Source organism: Penicillium solitum (assembly GCF_028829755.1).
Source record: "Penicillium solitum strain IBT 25940 chromosome Unknown utg000002l_segment0_segment0, whole genome shotgun sequence".
In the NCBI taxonomy this organism is placed as follows: Eukaryota; Fungi; Ascomycota; class Eurotiomycetes; order Eurotiales; family Aspergillaceae; genus Penicillium; species Penicillium solitum.
Window position 1 is genome coordinate 66,830 of NW_027072122.1, and position 20,399 is coordinate 87,228.

Below are 20,399 nucleotides of genomic sequence, written 5' to 3' on the forward strand. Positions count from 1 at the left end.
AACAAATGATACCGAAACAGCCTCCGCACATGGCAAATCACAGTCCTAGAGTATCAACAAGCTTTTTCACATCGTTGACGATAAGAAGACAAGTCGGAACTCGATCAGGAAGCTGACAGGTTGTTCGGTAAGAAGGTGGACAATCAGGCGCAGGCAGGTTTTGGTGCCAGCGTGTCTGGCGCTCTTCTAAGAGCTGGACACTAATTTCATGAAATGGACAATGTTGTTTTCGGTTTGCCCAAATATCTCTGCTTTGACAACACTACGCATAATTCTTCTCCATTCTGTGGGTACAAGGTTCACCGAAAACAAGGAAGAGTCAAACAGTGGACTGGCATAATGTGGAATATCATCATCACAGTTCGAAATCCTCACTCGTTTATGTTCGCCGTTCCTCTTGAGACTTGTAACCTCCAAGTTGATGTTGTCGAGTATTCTTGCATAACACTCGCCAATGCACAAACAGACGGTCCCCATGATGACAGAGTTCGGAAGGATCGAAAAATAGCGTAATGGACAATGTTGACAATTCAAGACGTCAATTGCTTTTTGTATGGTTCCACGCAGCATGTGTAGATCATCTGGAACTACGAGCTGGGTCTTCAATCGAAGTTGTTCCAACAATAAATATTGTTCAGAAAGACATGCACAGGTGTTGACTATTGGTTGAGTAACCGCACTCGAGGGCAAATGTCTACCTGATTCAGGATACACGTGATCATTGACGCCCCTCAGATTTATGGATGAATAGCATGGCAAAGCACTATCGGTAATTGTTTCGGATTGGTCCGAGAAAGTGAGTTGATTTGTCTACTCTGTTGTGATAAACGACTGCAAGGTCACGTGGTGACTACTTTGTGACGTGGAGCGAGTACATACATGAACGTGAACGTGGACGTGCACCTGCGAAAGGGTTGCAGTGACGGCGACGACTCGATTTCTGATGGTCTTTTCGGGCCTTGGGCCGCCCCAATTGCTTCCGCGATGAATAACAAAAGCTTGTGTTCGTGGAAATACATCTGGTACAGGTGGGACGCTCGCCAGGGCATCGGACCTGTTTTGGTTCCTTGAAATTTTGAATCGGTCAGCTTCGATCGAACGGGTTGGGTAGAGGAAACCATACTACAGGAGTCACATGAATCTCGGGATGGGCGACTGCTCGGTTCCACTTCTACTTGAGTCGGCTCACTTTGGGAGACGCCACGTTGAGAGTCCATGTCGTCTGAAGGAGCATTATGCGGAATTCAAGAAAGTATCCGTGGTCCACCTTGCCTTAAGAAAGGTCCGAGCCTCCCCGCCTACGCCCTATCATCAATCGAAATATTCGTCGAGCGAATCAACATCAGGATATGAATATAGTAGGAATAAGCTAGATGGTACGCCAAAATCCCGGAGAGGGTTGAAATAGAGTTTCAGTCAAATTGTGCATGTTGCACAAGCTTCTGGTATGTTCATACAATCTTTCCCGGCTGCCTCAAATCCAACATCGCAGCTATATAGTTCTACATGCTGACGAGGTGTCTATTATAGGGACGCTTGCAGGTGTTGGTGTTGTGAAAGAGTTAGCTCACGATGACGCCGCTGAAAGGATTGGGAAGACAGAAGAAAGTCAACAGAAATTGTAAAATCAAATCTCCAAAAAGAAAAATGAACGAGGCTGGAAGATAACTTCAAAATTGAATCATCATGAGCAAAAGCAATCGTCTTGCCGTTAAAAGTAAGGGGGGTAGCATGAGGGAAACCACAAGGCTTTAGCGTCAGCCCCGGGCATCCGTAATCTCGATTCCCATGAAAACTTCAATGTTCTTTCAGACCGGACATCAGACGAGACAATAGGAGAGGACCTGTTCTTCCTGGCCTGGGTTGCAACAGCCTTGGGGAATCTACTAAAACGTCACAGTAATTAACATAAGGGGTTTTGGACCAGTCAAAAAATACCTGCGCGCAGGCGGGACATTGACAAAGGCTGTGAGTATAGGTGTTTGTATGACCTCGTTTGATAATACCGTCTATGCTTATGAGGTAACTTCGGCGGATTCCTAACCCGATATGCCTAGACAGTACCGATCCAAATCTTGACCGTGATAGTGACAAAGCGAAGATTGTTCTAGTGCCCTCGGTACCCCCGACGAAGAGCTCTAGCTCGACGTCACTTCATTCCTAGATTACAAGGCCACTTTCCCTATGTGGAAGCACACCGATGGGTCTATTGTCTTCGCATAGAGCCGGCTGATCTCGAGCAGCTGGAGGCCCTACTCTAATATGACCCCGCCCACCGGCTTTCGGTGAAGTAGGCCTGCATCCACCGGTACTTTGGGAATGGAAGCTCATACTACCCGGGCCGTTTCAGGCGCAACAGTTATAAATAAAACCAACTCGTAAATTCTCCGATTAAACTCATCCAAATCACATCGTAGGACTGCATATATGCCAATGCCCTGAGATTATTTTTATTGTTTTTATTATATATTTTTCCGTTTCCACGCAGGCATTCTTCGGGGGGGATGATGGGATATACTGGAGGAATAACAGTTTACGCCGCTCACCAAGTAATTATTGAAGATATTTAAGATCTGAATCTGCTGATTCGAGATCGTATTTGTAGATTATGGCTGACGCTGAGTCCTCCTACGCAGTTGAGCAGGTCTTATGCAAAAACAGGAACGAGTACAAATTAAGAATACGAAGCACTATTGTTGGTGCATTCTATCAATAAATACACCATGGAGCTCAAATTGGCCATAACCTGTGGATCACAATATAATGTAAAACTAGTATCACTATTCGTGTTTCGGCTCATTTTTTATGATGTCAATTGACATAATCATACTTAGGGTATCTACATACGGAGACTTACAGGTTCTGTATCTCGTAATAAATATAGATCGTCTTAGGGAAGTGTCCGGGGAGGAAAAGCGTGTATTCTTATCATAGGTGGCAATAGCAATATAAAACAAGTAATCGGGTCGTCGAACGCGGCCACCTGGCGGTGTCCGGGTTCCCGGGTCTAATTGCCACCCGGGTCTAATTGCCAATTTACCAATTCCATCATTGAATTCATTGAATTTAAATAGCATCGCCTTCTGTATCAACACAATAAAGATCATCAATCCAATCCTGGGCCATTTCTGCACTAGTATCATTCTCAATTTCTCCTGGATTTTCAATGTCGCCGTCCTCAATTGCTTTTAAAATAGCTGCATCCCGCCATGATTTCTTAGATCGGTTGAACATCTGCAGCCTTTCTCGGTCGGCGCGGTCAGATATGTGTTTTTTACAGTCCTTAACTAAGCGAGGGCCTAGTTCAGGAAGCCTGCGCTTTGTTTTAGCAGCATTGGACTGTTTTTTCCGTCGTAAAATGCGAACATTGTCCTCCGCGAATTGAGCACCAACTTCGGCAAGAGCGAGTCCACCTGCTAAAATGCGAGAAAGACTATCCCGCACCTTCGGGGAAATTGTAGCATCATTCTGTATATGCTTCACAGCCTTATTGCTCGCTTTTCGTAGCTTTTGGACAGTTGTAGGTGGTGAATTTGGTAGTGAACTTGATAGTAGTGGGGGTGTAGTTCCGGCAATATCATGAACTATAAACCCGGGCATTTCGGGGAGATCATTGTCTACCAACTTCAATTTTTCAAGACCTTTGTCTGAATTAACAGGCCAAATTCCAGTTTCTCGGAACCCGTGTCGAATTGTCCGCTCGGTTAATGATCGTGTGCGTATATCATGAATACCCGCGAAGAAATTGGCTTTATGTTTCGTATCACCACCCCAAAAAGCAGTCTCGTTGTTGTATTGTTTATAGTAATGCTTTAAGACCGAGAAAGGTGTATCATCGAGAGGTTGGCAACCATGTGTTGTATGTGGAATAAAGCAGTAAGGAATAATGCGTTTTGTCTAACAAAATTCAATGAAATCATAGGTCAAATGTGAACTATGATTATCCATTAAAAGAAGACGATATTCCCCCTTCTTAATGCGCAATGATGTAAATTCATCGAATACCTGGAGCCATGCAAAACTAATGATTTCATCAGTCCAGCCATTTGGGGTTGGACAAATTGTGTAGTTATCTGGCAAATTGGTGTCGATAAACCAACTTTCTATATGGTATTGTCCCTTCACTAAAAACCATGGCGGTATAACCCAACCCGTAGCTGAGACACATTCAATACCGGTAAGCGATTCGGCTTGACCACCGGTACTATTGTATGAATTGCCCCGGGCTGAAACAACCTTTTGAGCCTTCCCTTCGCTAATTCGAAACCCGGTTTCGTCGAAATTATATAGGTTTCTCGGGCTAATGTTGTAGTTTTTGAGCGTAATTTGTAGACGAACGTACCAAGAGACAACATAACCAGGATCTGCGGCCTGAAACCGTGCTTTCTCCATTGGTTTTTGGGTAAGATGCTCAAAGCGTGGTGGTAGACGAGCGATAAAATCGTAAGCCCAATTCTTTCCAAGCGTGCGAGCGGGGTTATGACGCCGAACAATTTGTAAAGCAGCACCTTGAATTTGGGCTGTAGATGGTGGAGAATAAGCCTGATCTAAGGTATCAATCCATAGAATTAATGCCTTTTCTTGCTCATAATGTAGTGCTTTATTAGGTCCGTCACGGTTGTTTCGAGATGTGCGACCGTGGATGCGTCCTTTCAAGATGCCGCGCGAGATGTTGAATTGCTTAGCGGTAGCTGTGATGTTGGGTTTCTTACTAGCATGGTATGCTAATAAGGCATTGGCAATGCGATTCTCCCATTCTGAAGACATAATATAAAGAATTGGGGATGTAGTGAATTATTGAAGAAGATGGAATTGGTAAATTGGCAATTAGACCCGGGTGGCAATTAGACCCGGGAACCCGGACACCGCCAGGTGGCCGCGTTCGACGACCCGATTATCACTATTTGGATTTCGGCTCATTTCTTTTTAGCGCCAATTAAGATGATCATGCTTGAGATATCTGCGTACGGAGACTTATATCTCGGAATGAACGCAGATCATCTTAGGGAAGTCTCCGAGGAGGAAAAGCCGAGCATTCTTATCATAGGTGGAAAATCTCAATTGTGAAATTAGTTTTCCTTAACTACTCACTTAGTCTACCCAAAAGCATACCGCTGAAAAGGCAACAATGTACTTCGCTTTGTTGTACAAGACGGCTTTGTCGATGTCTTTGCTTGTTACTGGAGAAAAAGATATGTTCTGATAGTACAAATTTTTGAGAAATTCCGCTTCACATCACTGTCCGTTGGAGCCGTGATCTTGCTGTTATGGTACGTGTCCAGCATTCTGTCCTTTTGAACATCCTAGACCACCTGGGAAGTGTGATGAGGGATGCTGTAGACCATAACGGTCTAATATCCCTCCACTATGGCACTCTCGGCCAATCTCCGTTAGATCTTGCAAGATTAACGCGAACGAGAGAGTGATACACGTGCTAGTACAAGCTAGTGCTTATAACCCTTTGCTACTCTCTGGATAATAGTCCGACATACGCAAGCTAGATAAAATTGAGATGAAGATATTCTAGAAATGAGAAACTTCGATCAACCGTGTTGAAAACAAATAAGGCAATGGATCACAAAGGTTGAAATACCACTATTCTGTCTCTCTAAAAAGTGAGAACCCGCACGCTAATAAAATTTAGAAATCGAGCATCGGCTGGATTCTTCCACTAGAACTTTAGTTCTTGTATCAGGGTAAGTGGACTTGCAGAGACTTAAACTAGCTGGAGTCTTCTAGTTGTTCATTATTGCATTACCTTTGTTATGTGCAAGTAGTAACGTGTTAGACCATATGCTCTTGCTTTATAATAGCCATGGGCAGATAAGCTATCTAATGTGCTAAAGTAAGTTCAGAAGAGGGCCGGTCTGCTTTGATGCTGGAAGGCGCAACTGGAAAACCCAGCTTGGTGTCTATAGACTTTTCATTTTCTAGAGGAATGAAAATATCCGAAGGCCTAGGCCGGGAAATAATTCCCTATCAATATTGTCAAATTAGAAACCCACCAATTATGGTCCCGAACCTGAAAATCAACAAATTGATGATACGAGGGATGATAAGGTGTGTTTACTTATTCTTTTAATAAGTCTCCGGCCCTCAACAGATATAGTTAAATAACGGAGCAAGCCCGCTGCTTTAGTGTATCTTTACCCCTCAACCGCTTAACTGGTGAAAGTGAGTAGGATATGGAGCCCAATAATGCCTTACAGTGATTCCTGAAGGCCATCAAAAGCGTTAAGGCGAAAGTATGATGCGGAGCTCAAGAAGATTAACCATCTGGTACGTTTTTTGATCCTGTGTGCAACAAGAAAGTTTTCTCTGGCTATGGGATAGACCTCCAATTTATATCTGAGCTTTTAGTATGGGTAGCTCTAGATAAACAATCTACTATTTTGCTGCCACACCACCTGACGTGTAAGCCCATACCTTACCTTTTTGCGTCATCTCATTCTACAAGTAATTTGAGGGTGGGGTAAAGTTGGAGGATAGAGCTCTTTCAGAAAGGGGCATGGTCAGGGCCATCAAAAACTACTTCACAAAATAAACTGCATTGTGGGGGCCGAGTGCTCTTTTGAGATGGACTTGGCGTGAACTGAGTGCACAATAGATGCCTTTGACAAATCTCTTGAGTAATCAAACACACTCCCTGAGCGCTCACCTGGGCACTGAGCTTGAGCCCGGACTGAGATTTACTCACTGAGTCGGACTCTGAGCGCCCTCATAAAAGCGGTGGCAGCCAAGATAGGAAAGCCCCACCCGGCAGAGGAAAAACACTACGTAGAGTAACCTAGGTATGTACGGGAGTAGGTGTGTCATATTCATTCCATCATCAAGTGCATTGGCGTTAAAAAAAAAAAAAAAAAAAAAGTATCAGGGCCTCTCATCATTTGCAGGTCTTGCATTGTTCACATTACTATGCAATCTTTGTTCCGTTCTGTCTCCGCTACATTGTGATCCCCTGTACGCCCGGACGGGCGCGTCCGGTGAGAATACTGTGATGTTTGATTCCGTGAATTCCGGTTGCCATGGTACTGGTTTCCTGCAGCACCGCCGTATGATCTTCTGTCAGGGGGCGAATAGCGCGGCCCGCTAGCAGCCTGCTCATAGGGAGGAGGAGGGGCGTTTGGGTCCTCGAGCTCAGGCCCATGTTGTGGCTGAGGTCTAGGCTGAGGATTAATCGTATTGGCAACGCTCGAAGATCGGTTAGGCACATTGCTCATGCGAGGTGAAGGCGATGGTCGAGGCGAAGGAGATGGCCGAGAGGAAGAATTACTCAGGGCAGACGTGCGATGATCGCGAGCCTGCTCATTCCTAGCATTTTCGCGTTGCTCTTCTTCTTGGAATTGAAGTGAGAGCGCATATGCATAGTCCGCATCACTCTGTTCTTGAGTTGGCTCGGGGGAATTCGATGCTTCGTTGGCATTTGGAGAATGAGTGACTGGCTCATTCGATATTCGTGGGCTGACCGGATCGGGGCCAGATGGGGCCGAAGGACCAGCGCCCACGGGGCGAAAGTCGCCAGAGTAATATTCTGTGTTAAACCCTGTCACATCGACTAGAGATTCCCAAACTACCTCGGCATGGCCCGCATAGCCAGCATCGGTAACCAAAGTGTAGAGTTGGTGGGATTGTGGGTGTTTATATAGAGTCGAGAAATGGTCGTTGCGGAAAAGAATTGAGACAGATCCGGGCGTAAGCTTAGTCGAAAGTTGTGTCAAGCCAAATGGGCTTAATTGTGTCGCATTCTCAATTTCCACAAATCGTTGAATGGTTTGGATGTCCGCCATGGCATTCTCTTCCTCGGGTTTAAGTGTCTCGCCTCGCGCCACCCGTTCCTCAAACTCTTGTCTGCGAAAGGGCAGCATTTGAATATCCTCATAATACTGAGCAGTGCGGGACATTGCGGCATGAGTGGGACTGGACCAAGAGGCTAGCCAGCCATGGATCAATGGTATACCAAATGTGCTGTACAGTCGAAGGTCACCGGTTTCGAGGAAAGTGCCAAATCCTTCAGTAGAATCCTACCACTAGGTTAGTATAAGTGACCCTTGACGGATACATCACATGTACTCACCATTGTCAAACGTGGGTTAACATTCATGCCCGTATGCAGCATTGTCAAGAATTGGGTGAGTGCTTCGATATCTGGAAACTCCTCATCAGGGCCCAGGCATGTTGTTAACTCTTCAAACATCGCCTCGATTAGCAGACCCAGAGAAATTTGCTCGCGGGTTGACAGAGCTCTAACGATTGGTGGGTGAGCGTTGGGGTTCGCTCGCAGCACCAATGCATTTATAAGGGCCAGCAGTGGACAGGGTCCGTTTTGATTTTGGACCAAAATTGGGGACTCGAGCAGTTGACCACTTTGATCGGTCCATCGGATGTGTCGAATGGTATAGGTTTCTGATCTCTGCTCCTTTTGTCGTGCAGCTTCTGCAGCAGACAATATCGGGATTACTTGGGGTTGCTGTGGCTGTTGCACCACGGAAGCTGCGAGATCTTGTTTTTCTGGCAATGATCTTGCTCCGTTCGCCACTGGTTCTGAGTACACTGAAGACGCGGCATGAGACCCGGTCTCAACCCCCGAATTGCTAGTGGCGCCCAACAGACCCAAATCAATTAGTTCATGGGATGTGGCAGAGGTTCGACTAGAGAGAGTAATAGATGGAGTATTGATTCCAGCATCCGATCCGAGCCTCCCTGCATTGAATGAAGGTTTATATTGTGCATGGGCGTTGTATTCCTCATCATATAGGCCAGACGGCTGCACAGCAACCGCCGGGACATATGGATTAGACTGCACTTCGTGTAAGTAGATCTCTTGGGGGGCTGAGACCTTGATGGACTGTTGAGACCCCCACGGTGAGTTATCATCGAAGTGATGTCCGTCTAACAACGGGCGTTGCTGGGAATGAGAATGAGGACCAGGAGGCTCGGCCCATGGTGATTCTTGTTGAGGCTCATCTAAAAGAGAGAGCCTTGCAGTCATTGGAATATACCCTTCGGCTGTAAGTTGTTAGCAACAAATATGATTTTGAGAGAACTTTCAGAGGCAAACAATGTCATACATTGGCTCAATGCGTCACTGTTTGACGTCGCATGTGAATCACGCGCCCATTCATTGCGATCTAAAAGATCTTGAGTATGCTCTGCCGACCTAGTCTTCAAGAATGGGTTATTCGACTGTAGTTGTACTGGTAGCTCTCCAGTTGAAGCCTGACCGGCATCGGACGTTGGCCGCCAGACATTCTCGGCCACTCCTGGTTGTTGACCTGCCACCAGAGTAGGTTGAATCCAGTTCCCGTTGGTATTTGCATGTTCCTTGTATGCTCCCTCATACTGATTATACTGGCCGGAGCGGCCATCATCCGGCCTTCCGTTATTGTCTGGCCATGAGTTCGGTGGTTGGCTGGCGGGAGACCCCACCGGCGACCGCTGTGCCTCCTCAAGTGGCATCAGGTCAAACGCAGGTGAAGTGTTAAGGTCGGGGGAGTAGATAGAGTCCTCAGAAGGAAATCGGTTCAAACGAGTCGGGCGGTGGGAGGATGTAGAGTTGGGCGATTTGGGTGAGCGTGCGTCCGATCGAGGATTTGACTTGCTAATGTTTTCCAGACGCGGTGGGGGCTGTTTGCGCAGGCCCATGAAGACGTCCGTTGACCTTGTTGGGGGGCGGAGGGGGCGAAGGTTTGAGTTCACGTATAGTTCTATATGTAGAAATGGGAGGGCTTATAAAGCACTCAACGTCAATGAAGAATACACTCAGAAGAGTTTGTATTTTCGATCTGAGAGTGAATTCAGGATGTAACCTCGAAATAATAACAATAAGGCATTAGGTATAAGGAAAACGCCTTGCGCCGGGGCGGTAGGGGCTGAAATGTCCGTATACGCGTATACGTCAGTGATGGGCAACAGCCTAGCCTTTAGCTTGAGCTCAGAAATAATATCATGCCCCAAATGGAGAGAAAGCTATGTTGAACAAGGCAATGACGGAGGTGGATTGATGATCTCAGAGTCTCGACGGAGTACTCTCGCAAGGCACCCGGATTCTGCAGATCCACTACGATCGCGGGTTGACCTGGGGGAAGCTCCGACGCCAGTATGTGTATTTACTGTATTATTCACTCGCATGAGTGAGCCTAGGGTGGAGTAGTGGCTTTATTACGGTATGGAGCGGTATTCTGGAGACTTATGACGAAAAGATCTGGAGCCAGTAATTTAAGGCAGGAAGTTCAGGCATCAACATCACGGACTATCTATCCACCCGGCTGTGAGTATCCTCACCCTCTGATTGGCTGTAATTCTATCGACCATAAAAGTCCCCAGAATAATTTTGTGGAAGAGCTCGAGGCACAGCTGTTCCATCGCCATCATGCATTCCTATATTCGCCCGGGCCAGTTCGTGGCTATCCGGCTCCAGTCGGATCAGTTAAGACTCATCCAGATCATTCCCGATACGTAAGTACTCTCTGCTCTATGCGGGGAAAGATTCCATCGCAAGAACTAACATTGGACTAGAATCGTCAATTTGGGTAGATTCGGTAATTTTGCCGCCAATCAGATTATTGGACGACCGTTCTATTTCACCTTTGAAATCCTCGATGCATGCGACGACGCTGGCCACCAACTACGTGTCGTTTCAGCAACCGAGTTGCATGCGGAGACCCTCCTCGCGGACGGGGAGGGAGATGGGGAGGGTGACGACGTGGATACTGGCGAAAATGGAATGCCGATGCGAACAAATCGTCAAATCAATGACGAGAACTCTTCCCAAAAGTTGACTTTGGAAGAAATTGAAGAATTGAAGAAAGAGGCCGGTGGCGCGGGGAAAGACATTGTCGCAAAGCTCCTGGAATCGCACAGCGCAATAGACCAGAAGACTGCATTTTCCCTTGCCAAATACACGCTGCGGAAACGCAAGAAGTATCTGAAGCGGTTTACCATTCTCCCTCTGGACGTTGGCCTTCTCGCCAATTACTTGATCGAGGAACGGGATGCGCAAAAGTCCATGGAGCTACGGGACGAACACATCGGTCTCATCGGGTGCTGGGGTAATGTACATCACAGCGGAAATGTCGAGGTGGGTGAGGGGATGAAACCACATGGACGTTATGCCATCGTTGATGAGACTGGTGGACTTGTTGTTGCCGCGATGGCTGAGCGCATGGGAATTTTATATCCTCACGATGCCGACGAAGACCCGGCAGAGGAGCAGAGTGCTCCAACCCCCAATGTCAAAGAATCCGAACATACCACTGGCCCCTCAAAGCCCCGGCGCATACGTCCCCAGCTAATGTCCGCTACTACCAACACCATCACCGTTTTCCACCCATACTCACAACCGAACTTGTCACTCTTGAAATTCTTTGGCTATGACACCAATAACCCCGATGAATCCCACCCACTCCACACCCATCTCAAATCAATTTCCTGGATGCAGTTGGCTGACCCCAATTCCGATCCACTCTACGCCAACGAACCACCCGTCATACCCGCAGAAGAATTGGCAGAGCTTAAACAAAGCAAGCGCACGGCGTATTACCACAAGCGCAATCGATGGGCGCGAGTTAAAGCAGTTGTGGATGAGGGCCGGGCCGGTAACTTTGACGGTCTGATCGTGTCCACTTTGCTGGAGCCAGCAAGCGTCCTGAAGACAATGGTCCCTCTCCTTGCGGGGTCTGCCCCTGTCGTCGTGTATTCTCCGACGGTCGAGTCTCTGGTTGAATTGACAGACATGTACTCCACTGCTCGAAGGACCGCATTTATCAACAAAAAGCGAGAATTAGAATCGCAGAGTTCCGAAGGAGAGGCCGTTGATTTGTCCTCACTTTATGAAGAATTTGTGGTTGATCCGACAATTCTCCTGCCACCTACCTTACAAACGTCGCGTGTGCGCCCTTGGCAAGTTCTGCCTGGTCGAACACACCCCCTCATGACTGGACGCGGTGGCGCAGAGGGATATCTCTTCCATGGCATTCGCGTGTTTCCCACCACACAAAATATCCAGGCAGCTGGCAACGTGCGCAAGAGACGGAAGGTGGAAACGACATCTACCCCGATCAGTGATCGAGATGTGGAGATGACGTCCTAGGTTTCACGAATAAACGACCTCAAAAAATAGATCGAATAGCATTTCAATGTACAATTACAACAACTTGCTTCTCATTTTTCGTATGATCCGACTTACTCTATGTTTGGTTATACTGGGCATCTATTTAGGGCTAGGTGAGCACGAGGTTAACTCCCAGATATGCAAGTATACACAACCAAGCCTCTCTGGTCGTTACGCAAAACGCTCGGTGAGGTTTTGAATCAAGTATCAAATTCATTCATGCGCTGAATTTCATCAAACAATATACAGCAACGCTCGTCGTCTAGAGACTCTTTCCCATGAACTTTCTCTTCGTGAAACTCAGCCAGAACTAAAACTGGTCAGTATTTGGGGTAGATCAAGTGTTTATTCTTCGTTCCCTCTTACCTTTGATGGTCCGACTCCACCGGGGTATAATCTAGCATGTAGGCGGATGGCGATCTCCTGTCGCACCTGCGAGATGAACCTAGAATCGCAAACCCCCGTTAGCTAAAATTGTTCTGCAATGTATAGCAGCGAGAATCTCACTGGCGAAGAGTCTCGGCATCCTGGCGGTCGCGCGGGGGCTCAAAGGCCTGGTTAAGCGGGAACGACACATCACCGGGAATAGCAAAGCTGTCGAGGGCGGCGTTGGTCAGGGCCTGGAAATACGATTGTCAGTGATAGTTCTGCTATATCGGGCTTTTAATATATCATGTCAAAAATCACCTTCTCCGCATCACGGGCATTCATAGTTGGCTTGACCTTTCCGAGGCAGTCGCTAATAAACAGAGTTCCATAAATGAGCATGCGGTCCGCGGGGCCGTTGATCTCAAAGTTGCGGAACAAGACATTGGCACGAAAGAGCGATAGGATTTCATCGACACAATCATATGATTCACTCTCTGGCGAGACATCGAGGTCGTCGGTGTTGGGAAGCGGGGGCAATGTGTATGCGGGGCCACGAGTACGGGTGCGGAGGGGAAGAATAGGGAAGTTTCCTAGTCAGGAGACATTCTATGGTCAATTTTGGTCCCTGAAATGTCGATTTATAGCTCAGGAAGTGCTGCGCTAGACTTGAGAGGAGTCACCTACCTATCACGGGGACATCGCGGTCCTCTAGGAAGATGGAGTGGTATGCCTGCATTGAGGGTTAATAAGGGGCTTTAGGGCACATGCGACGGTATCAAAACATACAGGCATTCTGAATATGTCAAAAAAAAAATTTAATTGTAGGAAGTTCAATCAAAGGGACCGTGGAGGGGACAAGTTGACCTCGTTGGACGTTTAGGCAGTTGAGGGATGTCATCTGTGGAGTCCACTCCCCCAAGCTCCATGATTTTCCGCCCCGAGCCTCTTTACGCGCTCCACGCGTCAAACCCATTTGGGCACTTTTCACGGTTTACCTCCTCTTCTTGATACAGCTGTTGATATTGATTATTTACCTCTATTCAAGAAACCTTCGTCATGTCAGACTACGAGGATGAAATGGATGTGGATGCGCCCAAGGACGTGCAATTTAGCTCCGACAACGCGAGTGGAAAAAAGAGAACTGTCGCCGATCTACCAGTCGAAGCTCAAGATAATTTGCCATGGTGAGTTTGAGAATGGTATCAATTGTGTTCTCTATCACTAAGGAAACCTTTCAGGGTCGAGAAATACCGACCAAGCAGCCTAGATGATGTTTCTGGCCATCAAGACATTCTCGCGACTATCAACCGATTCGTGGAGACAAATGTAACAAATCCCTATGATGATAGATGTACGATCGGCTCTGGTTAACACGTTCATACAGCGACTTCCCCATCTCCTCCTCTACGGACCTCCAGGAACCGGAAAGACCTCCACCATCCTAGCCCTGGCGCGGCGGATCTACGGCACCAAAAACATGCGACAGATGGTGTTGGAGCTGAATGCCAGTGATGATCGTGGTATTGATGTTGTTCGAGAACAAATCAAGACTTTTGCAAGTTCGTGGCCTAGGATTTTCTCGGTTTGGACTACAAGCTTACCGTGAACACCAATAGGCACCAAGCAGATCTTCAATATGGCCCCCCAAGGCACTGCTGGCTCCCCTCTGGCAGGTTTCAAGCTTATTATTCTGGACGAAGCCGATGCGATGACTTCGACCGCACAAATGGCCCTTCGCCGTATCATGGAGCGCTACACGGCCAATACCCGATTCTGCGTTATTGCCAACTACACACATAAGCTGTCCCCGGCACTCCTGTCCCGGTGTACTCGATTCCGGTTTAGTCCATTGAAGGAAGTCGATATTCGGACTTTGGTTGACAAGGTCATCGAGAACGAGGGTGTCCGGATACAGCCCGATGCGGTTGATAGTTTAGTGACGCTGAGCAAAGGTGACATGCGACGGGCCCTCAACGTGCTTCAGGCATGCTTTGCCAGCAGTGAGTTCATCTCCTTTTTCTCTCACATCTGGCCCAATTGACCATTGGTATCTTTTTTAGGTATCCCCCTGCCGATGAGAGACGCCCCTAAAGCCCCTCGTCCTGAGCCCGAGACTGTCACTAATGCGACGATCTATGACTGCATTGCCGCCCCACACCCGTCCGATATTCAAGAAATCATGACCACCATCCTCTCCACCAGCGATGTCACTTCCTGTCTGAACACCGTGCAAACCCTTAAGACCACCAAGGGTTTGGCTTTGGCGGACATCCTCTCCGCACTAGCAGACCAACTCCAACAGCTCGAAGTTCCCGCTCAAACACGTATCACATGGCTTGAGGGACTGGCCGAGATTGAATGGCGACTTGCCGGAGGCGGTTCGGAAGCTATTCAAACTGGAGGGCTGGTCGGGGTGATGCGAAATGGATGTGAGCTAATGAGTGACAAGGGTGTTACGGTGGCATAAAGGACAAACGATACGATTCCAACCTTCTCTGGTTTTTTTTTTTTTTTTTTCTTCATCACGATATAAATGTAGTAATATAGGTTGGAGTCTGGAGGCGAAAAGGAACAAGAATCTCATTTTTGAATACCTTAGGATCCGGTTATCAATAAACACAGCACTTATATTAACTGCCAAGGTTGTTCTAGGTCTAACTAGGTCTAACTAAGTACCATAGGTCAATTTCGTATTCCAAGATTGGTCTCGACCGGATGTTATCCCGCTCTCCGCTATCGCAACTCCGTGGGCTACCGCGGAGATGTCTCCAATCTAGTCAATTAGCTAATTAGTTGACTTTTCAAATATCCTTGAACTTGATATTGACCAATCATTTACCTATGTATCCCTCCAGGGCTGGATAATCCACTTATCCGGGTTTCCCCGCTAAGCTGACAAGGTTATTGTACTCCGTAGGGTTTGAAGAAGACCCTGAGGGGAAGAGTCAATGGGTCTTGCCCGCAACCTTGGAACTTGGACATTTTTGACATTTTGACATTTTGACAGATAAGAAGAGGCTTGCACCCGGAGATTTTGCTGCTTCCAAGGTTGTCTTTTTTTCCCCACCTCTGCTTGCTTACTTACATTTCTTATTTCACAATGCGGTACTCTATCCAGTCCGGCCTTTTGCTGGCTGCATCTTTGTCTCCCCTTGTTGATGCTGAGCGTGTGCTCGGTGCGTACATCTTCGCCCGTCATGGAGATCGCACGCCAAAGATCTTTGGTAATACCCAACTGACCGACCTGGGCTACCGGGAGGTCTTTGATCGGGATCTTTTTACAACGACCGATACATCTCGTCGAGCTCTTCCAAGCAGATTGAGGGCATTAGTACCGATGTGGTCAAGCCAAAGCAGATCAGTGCCTCTGCTCCCTCGGATACCGTCCTACAAAACTCCGCCACTGGCTTCCTACAGGGCGTATATCCCCCCGTGGGAAAAGTGGCTTCCCAGACCCTAGGCAATGGAACCTCGGTCGAGGCACCATTGAACGGCTATCAACTCATTCAGCTGATCCCGGCCACTACAAGCAAGAACGCCGAGGATTCTACCTGGTTGCAGGGCTCCAGTGGATGTCAGAAAGCCACCGTGAGCAGCAACAATTACTTTTCCTCCGAAATGTACACCTCGCTGCTATCCTCAACCAAAGAGTTCTACCAATCGCTTTCGCCCATGCTAGACGGTGCATTTGCCTCGTCCGATATGACTTTCAAGAACGCCTATACTATCTTCGACTACTTGAACGTCGGCAAAATCCATAACTCTACCAGTCAATTCCCTCACAAGTCAGACCTGACTGACGAGGTTTACCACCAGCTGATTTCTCTAGCTGGAAGCCATGAATTCAACCTGGCTTACAACTCCTCCGATAAAGTGCGCGCCATCGACGGTGCCGTTCTGGCAGGCGAAATCCTAGCCGGACTCAACGAGACCATCGCCACCAAGGGCAGTACCAAGCTGAACGTCGGATTCGGCTCCTATGGCACCATCTTCGCTCTCTTCGGTCTTTTGCAGATGCCTGCTGCATCCGTGAACTTCACCGGAATCCCGGACTACGCCTCGTCAATGGTCTTCGAACTGGTGACGAACGCCAGTGGCACCGACTTCCCAACTGACAAGTCCGACCTCAGCGTGCGCTTCATGTTCCACAACGGTACCATCACGGGTTCCTCTGAGCCTACTGCATACCCGCTGTACGGGCAGTCGAGCGAGCTTCTCTCCTGGGACGACTTTTCCTCAAAGACCAAAGCTATCGCCGTTACTTCCGATGACGAGTGGTGCACCATGTGCGGCAACACGGACGGCAAGTGCGCCAGTTCGGCCAGCACCAGCAGCGACTCCGGATCTGCTAGCACTTCTAGCACTAGTGGCTCGGGAATGTCACTTGCTGTGGCAGGTGTCATTGGTGCTATGGTTACCCTCGCAGTGATTCTTGGTCTACAGGCTATTTTCTTCCTGCTGGGTGGATTCCGCATTGCGAAGCGGAACAAGGCTAGCCCTGGAATAATGAGCGCGGCTGCCGCTGTGGAGGCGGAGAAAAAGGTTTAAACTGTTTGGTTTCTCCAGATGAATCAGACAAATGGGTGAATCCCGAGAGTCTGTGACTTGCTTGGTATGTTGCTTGGTATAATTCACCATGCGTAATGAATGTATGAAGATGCAATAATAACTTGAATCTGATTTTGGAACTATATAATCCCATATGGATGATATCTGGGAGGCTTTATTAGCATCTTGCATGTACTTGTATCGGGATCTTTGCATCCTATATGATTCGGCTTAGTTCAATTTGGTTCAATTTCCAAGTTCAACTCCTGTCCAATTCAATGACCATAGTATTTTCCAATAATATCCATCTCTTCATCCAATGTGGAAAAACATCACGACATCCATATCAAAACAACCTCGGAAGTGACCATCCCGCAGATTCACCGCCTTGAGCCAACAACACCTCGAAGCTCCTCAACTCTCTTCTCTTCACTCTCTACTCAACCCCAAAATGCCTCGCCAACAAATCAATTTAGAACCCTACCGGGATGATATCATCACTCTCTACCACCATGGCATCAGTAGCGATGCTATCAGCCGTACCCTCGAAACTTGTCATAATATCCAGGTCAAGGAACGAACCATCCAGTCCCGCCTTCGCAAGTGGGGCATCCGCAAGCGACATCGGACAACGACAGGCGACGAGGCTTTACATGCACGCATTAAGATGCTTTTCATACAGGATAAGCTGACCGATAAGGCTATGCTGAACATGTTGCAACAAGAAGGTTATGGTATCTCTGAACGCACTTTGCGCCGTCTGCGGTTTAAGTTGGGACTCCATGTCAGGCCCTCGGAGCAGGAGAAGCACCAGGAGCAGGTCCAGATGCAGGAGGACATGATTGTTTTACAGCCTCGGCCAGAGGGGCAACCGGTGTGAACCTGGCTTGCTGGAACTGAAGCTTGATCTTCCGCTGGGTTCCATCCAGCAATACCCCATGTGCGACACATCATGACGATTATCAGTAATCTCACCCTACGCGACACCACTGGACTACTTCCCATGCGACTCACCGGCGACTGTGCATATTTGCTCCCGCAGTGATGATCTCAAGACTCCATTTTCTTGGATCGTCTCCAGCCGAAATATGCTTCCAGGGTTGGCCTCCCAATGGCTGACTCAAGTCTCGAATCTGCAACCGACAAAATCTTTGTCAATGCCAAATATCTCCTCGCAAAATAAGATCTCGCAGTGACGATTCCGTGGGCCGGGGGAGTTGATCTTCCTTGAATTATCCAACCACCTCCCAGCATTCACTGCCACCAAACACCAAGCCCGATGAGAATTCTCAGAATATGCTCAACGTACCCACCAGAAGATTTATTGGCTCTCGCTGCTATTGATCATCCCCAAATGCAACAAAATTACATGCCCGACGCTCAACCTCCTATCTCATGTTGCCAGGCTAGTCACAGATGCTTTGGGTCTCATTCTGACACTGCGAGAAATATGCAAAATGGGTCATGTAGTGTTGGATTCAAAAGAAATGATGCTCATTTTTGTTTTCAATTAATTTTATTTTCCTAAACAACTAAACAATGTCCAAGTAAATAAGGGCTAGGTCAACGTCACGTGACATGACGTTTCTTTCGAGCTTTGATCGGAGAAACCAATTCATTGAATCGCAACACTCAAGAGGGGTGTCCGTATCCCCGAATACACTCCAACTCCTCCCTCTACCCTCACTTGTGGCACGCGCCGTAAGCCGGTAGCTTACTTGTCCATCATGTCCTCCCAATACGCCAGCGAGCCCAATCCCACTGCGTCGGCCACGCTCAACACGACGGTTGGCCCTATCCAGATCGCGCTCTTCGCAAACCAGGCCCCTCTCACCTGCAAGAACTTCCTCCAACACTGCAAGGACAACTACTATGCCGACACAATCTTCCATCGGGTGGCCCCCGATTTTGTGATCCAGGGTGGTGATCCCACCGGGACTGGCTCCGGCGGAACTTCTATTTACGAATACCCGGAATTCGAGTTTGACCCTGAAGCTCGGGACCCGGACGAGCGCGTGGTCCTACGCGATGAGCTGCACAGTCGGCTACGGTTCAATCGACGTGGCTTGCTAGGAATGGCCAAGAGCGAGGACGGGACATATGGCAGTCAATTTTTTATCACGCTAGCCAACACGGAGCGTGAGTTGAATGGACAATGTACAATTTTCGGGAGACTGGAAGGGGACAGCATCTACAATGTGTTGAAAATTGCAGACGCGGAGCGCATTCCCGGCACTGAGCGCCCTGTTTATCCCATCAAGGTGACATCCTGCGAAGTAGGAGAACTGGGGCCATTGGAGGGCAAGTTAAAGGACAGAAAGACAGTTTCAACTGCCGAGAAGGCAGAGAAGGGTGCACCCAAGAAAAAGAAGAAGGCCCCTAAAGGCGGGAAGACGCTTCTGAGCTTTGGAGACGATGGAGACGAAGAAATGCCCATGCGCCCAGCGAAGCCAAAATTCAACACCAAGTTGGTTGTGGATGCGCCAGGTGCAAAGCCCGAAATATCAAAACCCAAACCCCGAGCAGAAGCTCCATCACAGCCGCGCAAACGGCCCCGATCACCATCTCTAGATCGATCACCGTCTACAGAGCGTAAAAAGCGCCCAAAGTCACCAGAGCCAGAAGCACAACTCCCGCTACCTGACCCTGAGTCGCCTACTCGGTCTCCGACCCCAGATGCGCCACCCGCAAAAGAGTCTAAGCTGTCGCGGACCAACGCTCAGATTGCGGCTCTGATGGCATCAATGCGCCGCGACGTCGACGTCGGTCCTAAGGACACAGGCCGAAAGAAATCCGCCCTCGAAGCCATGATCCCCGAGACCTCAATCCGGGGACGGAAACGGCCACCTCCAGGGACTGCAAATGGCTCGAGTCGCAACGGTACAGGGCCCAGTAGCGTCGCCGAGCGAGAAGCATTGCAGCTCTTCAACGCCTTCAAGGCCAAGCTCGAAGGTGGTAAACCCGAACCAACTACCACAGCATCACATAACAAAAGCAACACCGACAAAGACACCGAAAATCAAAACGACGAAGAAGACGAAGAGGCCCAGCTCTGCGATCTGCACTTCATTGCAAACTGCCAATCCTGCCAGGCATGGGACGACCCGGAGGCAGAGGCGGAAGACCCCGAACAACAAGACGGAGGTTGGCTCTCGCACGAACTCCGCTTTGGGAAAGATACCCTAGGCAAAGACTTGAATTGGAAGCGCGAGCACGGAGGCGAGGCAGACTCACTTATGGTGATTGATCCTCGTGAGCGAGAGAAAGAGGTGGTTGGACGCAAGCGGGGATTCCAGCGCGATAGAGAGCGAGAGCGTAAACGGGAGCGAGTGGGTGACTTGGAATGGGATAAAGGGCGCTAAAGGGCGCTGAA

The 20,399-nt window shown here is 48.4% G+C and overlaps 8 protein-coding genes across 8 annotated transcripts; 5 read left to right on the forward strand and 3 right to left on the reverse strand.

Moving 5' to 3' along the window:
* Positions 1–3,066: 3,066 nt before the first annotated feature.
* On the reverse strand, positions 3,067–3,600 carry N7455_003654 (uncharacterized protein; the record flags this gene model as incomplete). Its single annotated transcript, XM_065604540.1, has 1 exon — positions 3,067–3,600. One exon carries the CDS (start codon positions 3,598–3,600, stop codon positions 3,067–3,069), a length of 534 nt encoding a protein of 177 aa, XP_065462091.1.
* A 3,305-nt stretch (positions 3,601–6,905) lies between these two features.
* N7455_003655 (MINDY family deubiquitinase) lies at positions 6,906–9,642 on the reverse strand (the record flags this gene model as incomplete). The annotated part of the gene is made up of 3 exons (XM_040962198.2): positions 6,906–8,021; positions 8,075–9,006; positions 9,069–9,642. 3 exons carry the CDS (start codon positions 9,640–9,642, stop codon positions 6,906–6,908), a joined length of 2,622 nt encoding a protein of 873 aa, XP_040807374.2.
* Positions 9,643–10,369: 727 nt separating this feature from the next.
* trm6 (tRNA 1-methyladenosine methyltransferase subunit GCD10) lies at positions 10,370–12,088 on the forward strand (the record flags this gene model as incomplete). Its single annotated transcript, XM_040962182.2, has 2 exons — positions 10,370–10,455; positions 10,516–12,088. The coding sequence occupies 2 exons, from the start codon at positions 10,370–10,372 to the stop codon at positions 12,086–12,088; spliced, it is 1,659 nt and encodes a 552-aa protein (XP_040807373.2).
* Positions 12,089–12,371: 283 nt separating this feature from the next.
* On the reverse strand, positions 12,372–13,270 carry N7455_003657 (actin-related protein 2/3 complex subunit 3; the record flags this gene model as incomplete). The annotated part of the gene is made up of 6 exons (XM_040962183.2): positions 12,372–12,419; positions 12,476–12,554; positions 12,617–12,729; positions 12,797–13,068; positions 13,163–13,208; positions 13,265–13,270. The coding sequence occupies 6 exons, from the start codon at positions 13,268–13,270 to the stop codon at positions 12,372–12,374; spliced, it is 564 nt and encodes a 187-aa protein (XP_040807379.1).
* Positions 13,271–13,460: 190 nt separating this feature from the next.
* On the forward strand, positions 13,461–14,945 carry N7455_003658 (replication factor C subunit 3; the record flags this gene model as incomplete). Its single annotated transcript, XM_040962180.2, has 5 exons — positions 13,461–13,662; positions 13,717–13,804; positions 13,863–14,037; positions 14,095–14,478; positions 14,539–14,945. Exons 1-5 carry the CDS (start codon positions 13,535–13,537, stop codon positions 14,943–14,945), a joined length of 1,182 nt encoding a protein of 393 aa, XP_040807362.2. The 5' UTR covers positions 13,461–13,534.
* Positions 14,946–15,578: 633 nt separating this feature from the next.
* On the forward strand, positions 15,579–17,026 carry N7455_003659 (uncharacterized protein; the record flags this gene model as incomplete). Its single annotated transcript, XM_065604541.1, has 2 exons — positions 15,579–15,737; positions 15,797–17,026. 2 exons carry the CDS (start codon positions 15,579–15,581, stop codon positions 17,024–17,026), a joined length of 1,389 nt encoding a protein of 462 aa, XP_065462092.1.
* A 451-nt stretch (positions 17,027–17,477) lies between these two features.
* Positions 17,478–17,906, forward strand: N7455_003660 (Clr5 domain-containing protein; the record flags this gene model as incomplete). Its single annotated transcript, XM_040962199.2, has 1 exon — positions 17,478–17,906. One exon carries the CDS (start codon positions 17,478–17,480, stop codon positions 17,904–17,906), a length of 429 nt encoding a protein of 142 aa, XP_040807359.2.
* Positions 17,907–18,753: 847 nt separating this feature from the next.
* cwc27 (putative peptidyl-prolyl cis-trans isomerase) lies at positions 18,754–20,388 on the forward strand (the record flags this gene model as incomplete). The annotated part of the gene is made up of 1 exon (XM_040962184.2): positions 18,754–20,388. The coding sequence occupies one exon, from the start codon at positions 18,754–18,756 to the stop codon at positions 20,386–20,388; it is 1,635 nt and encodes a 544-aa protein (XP_040807372.2).
* Between the last annotated feature and the right edge of the window lie 11 nt (positions 20,389–20,399).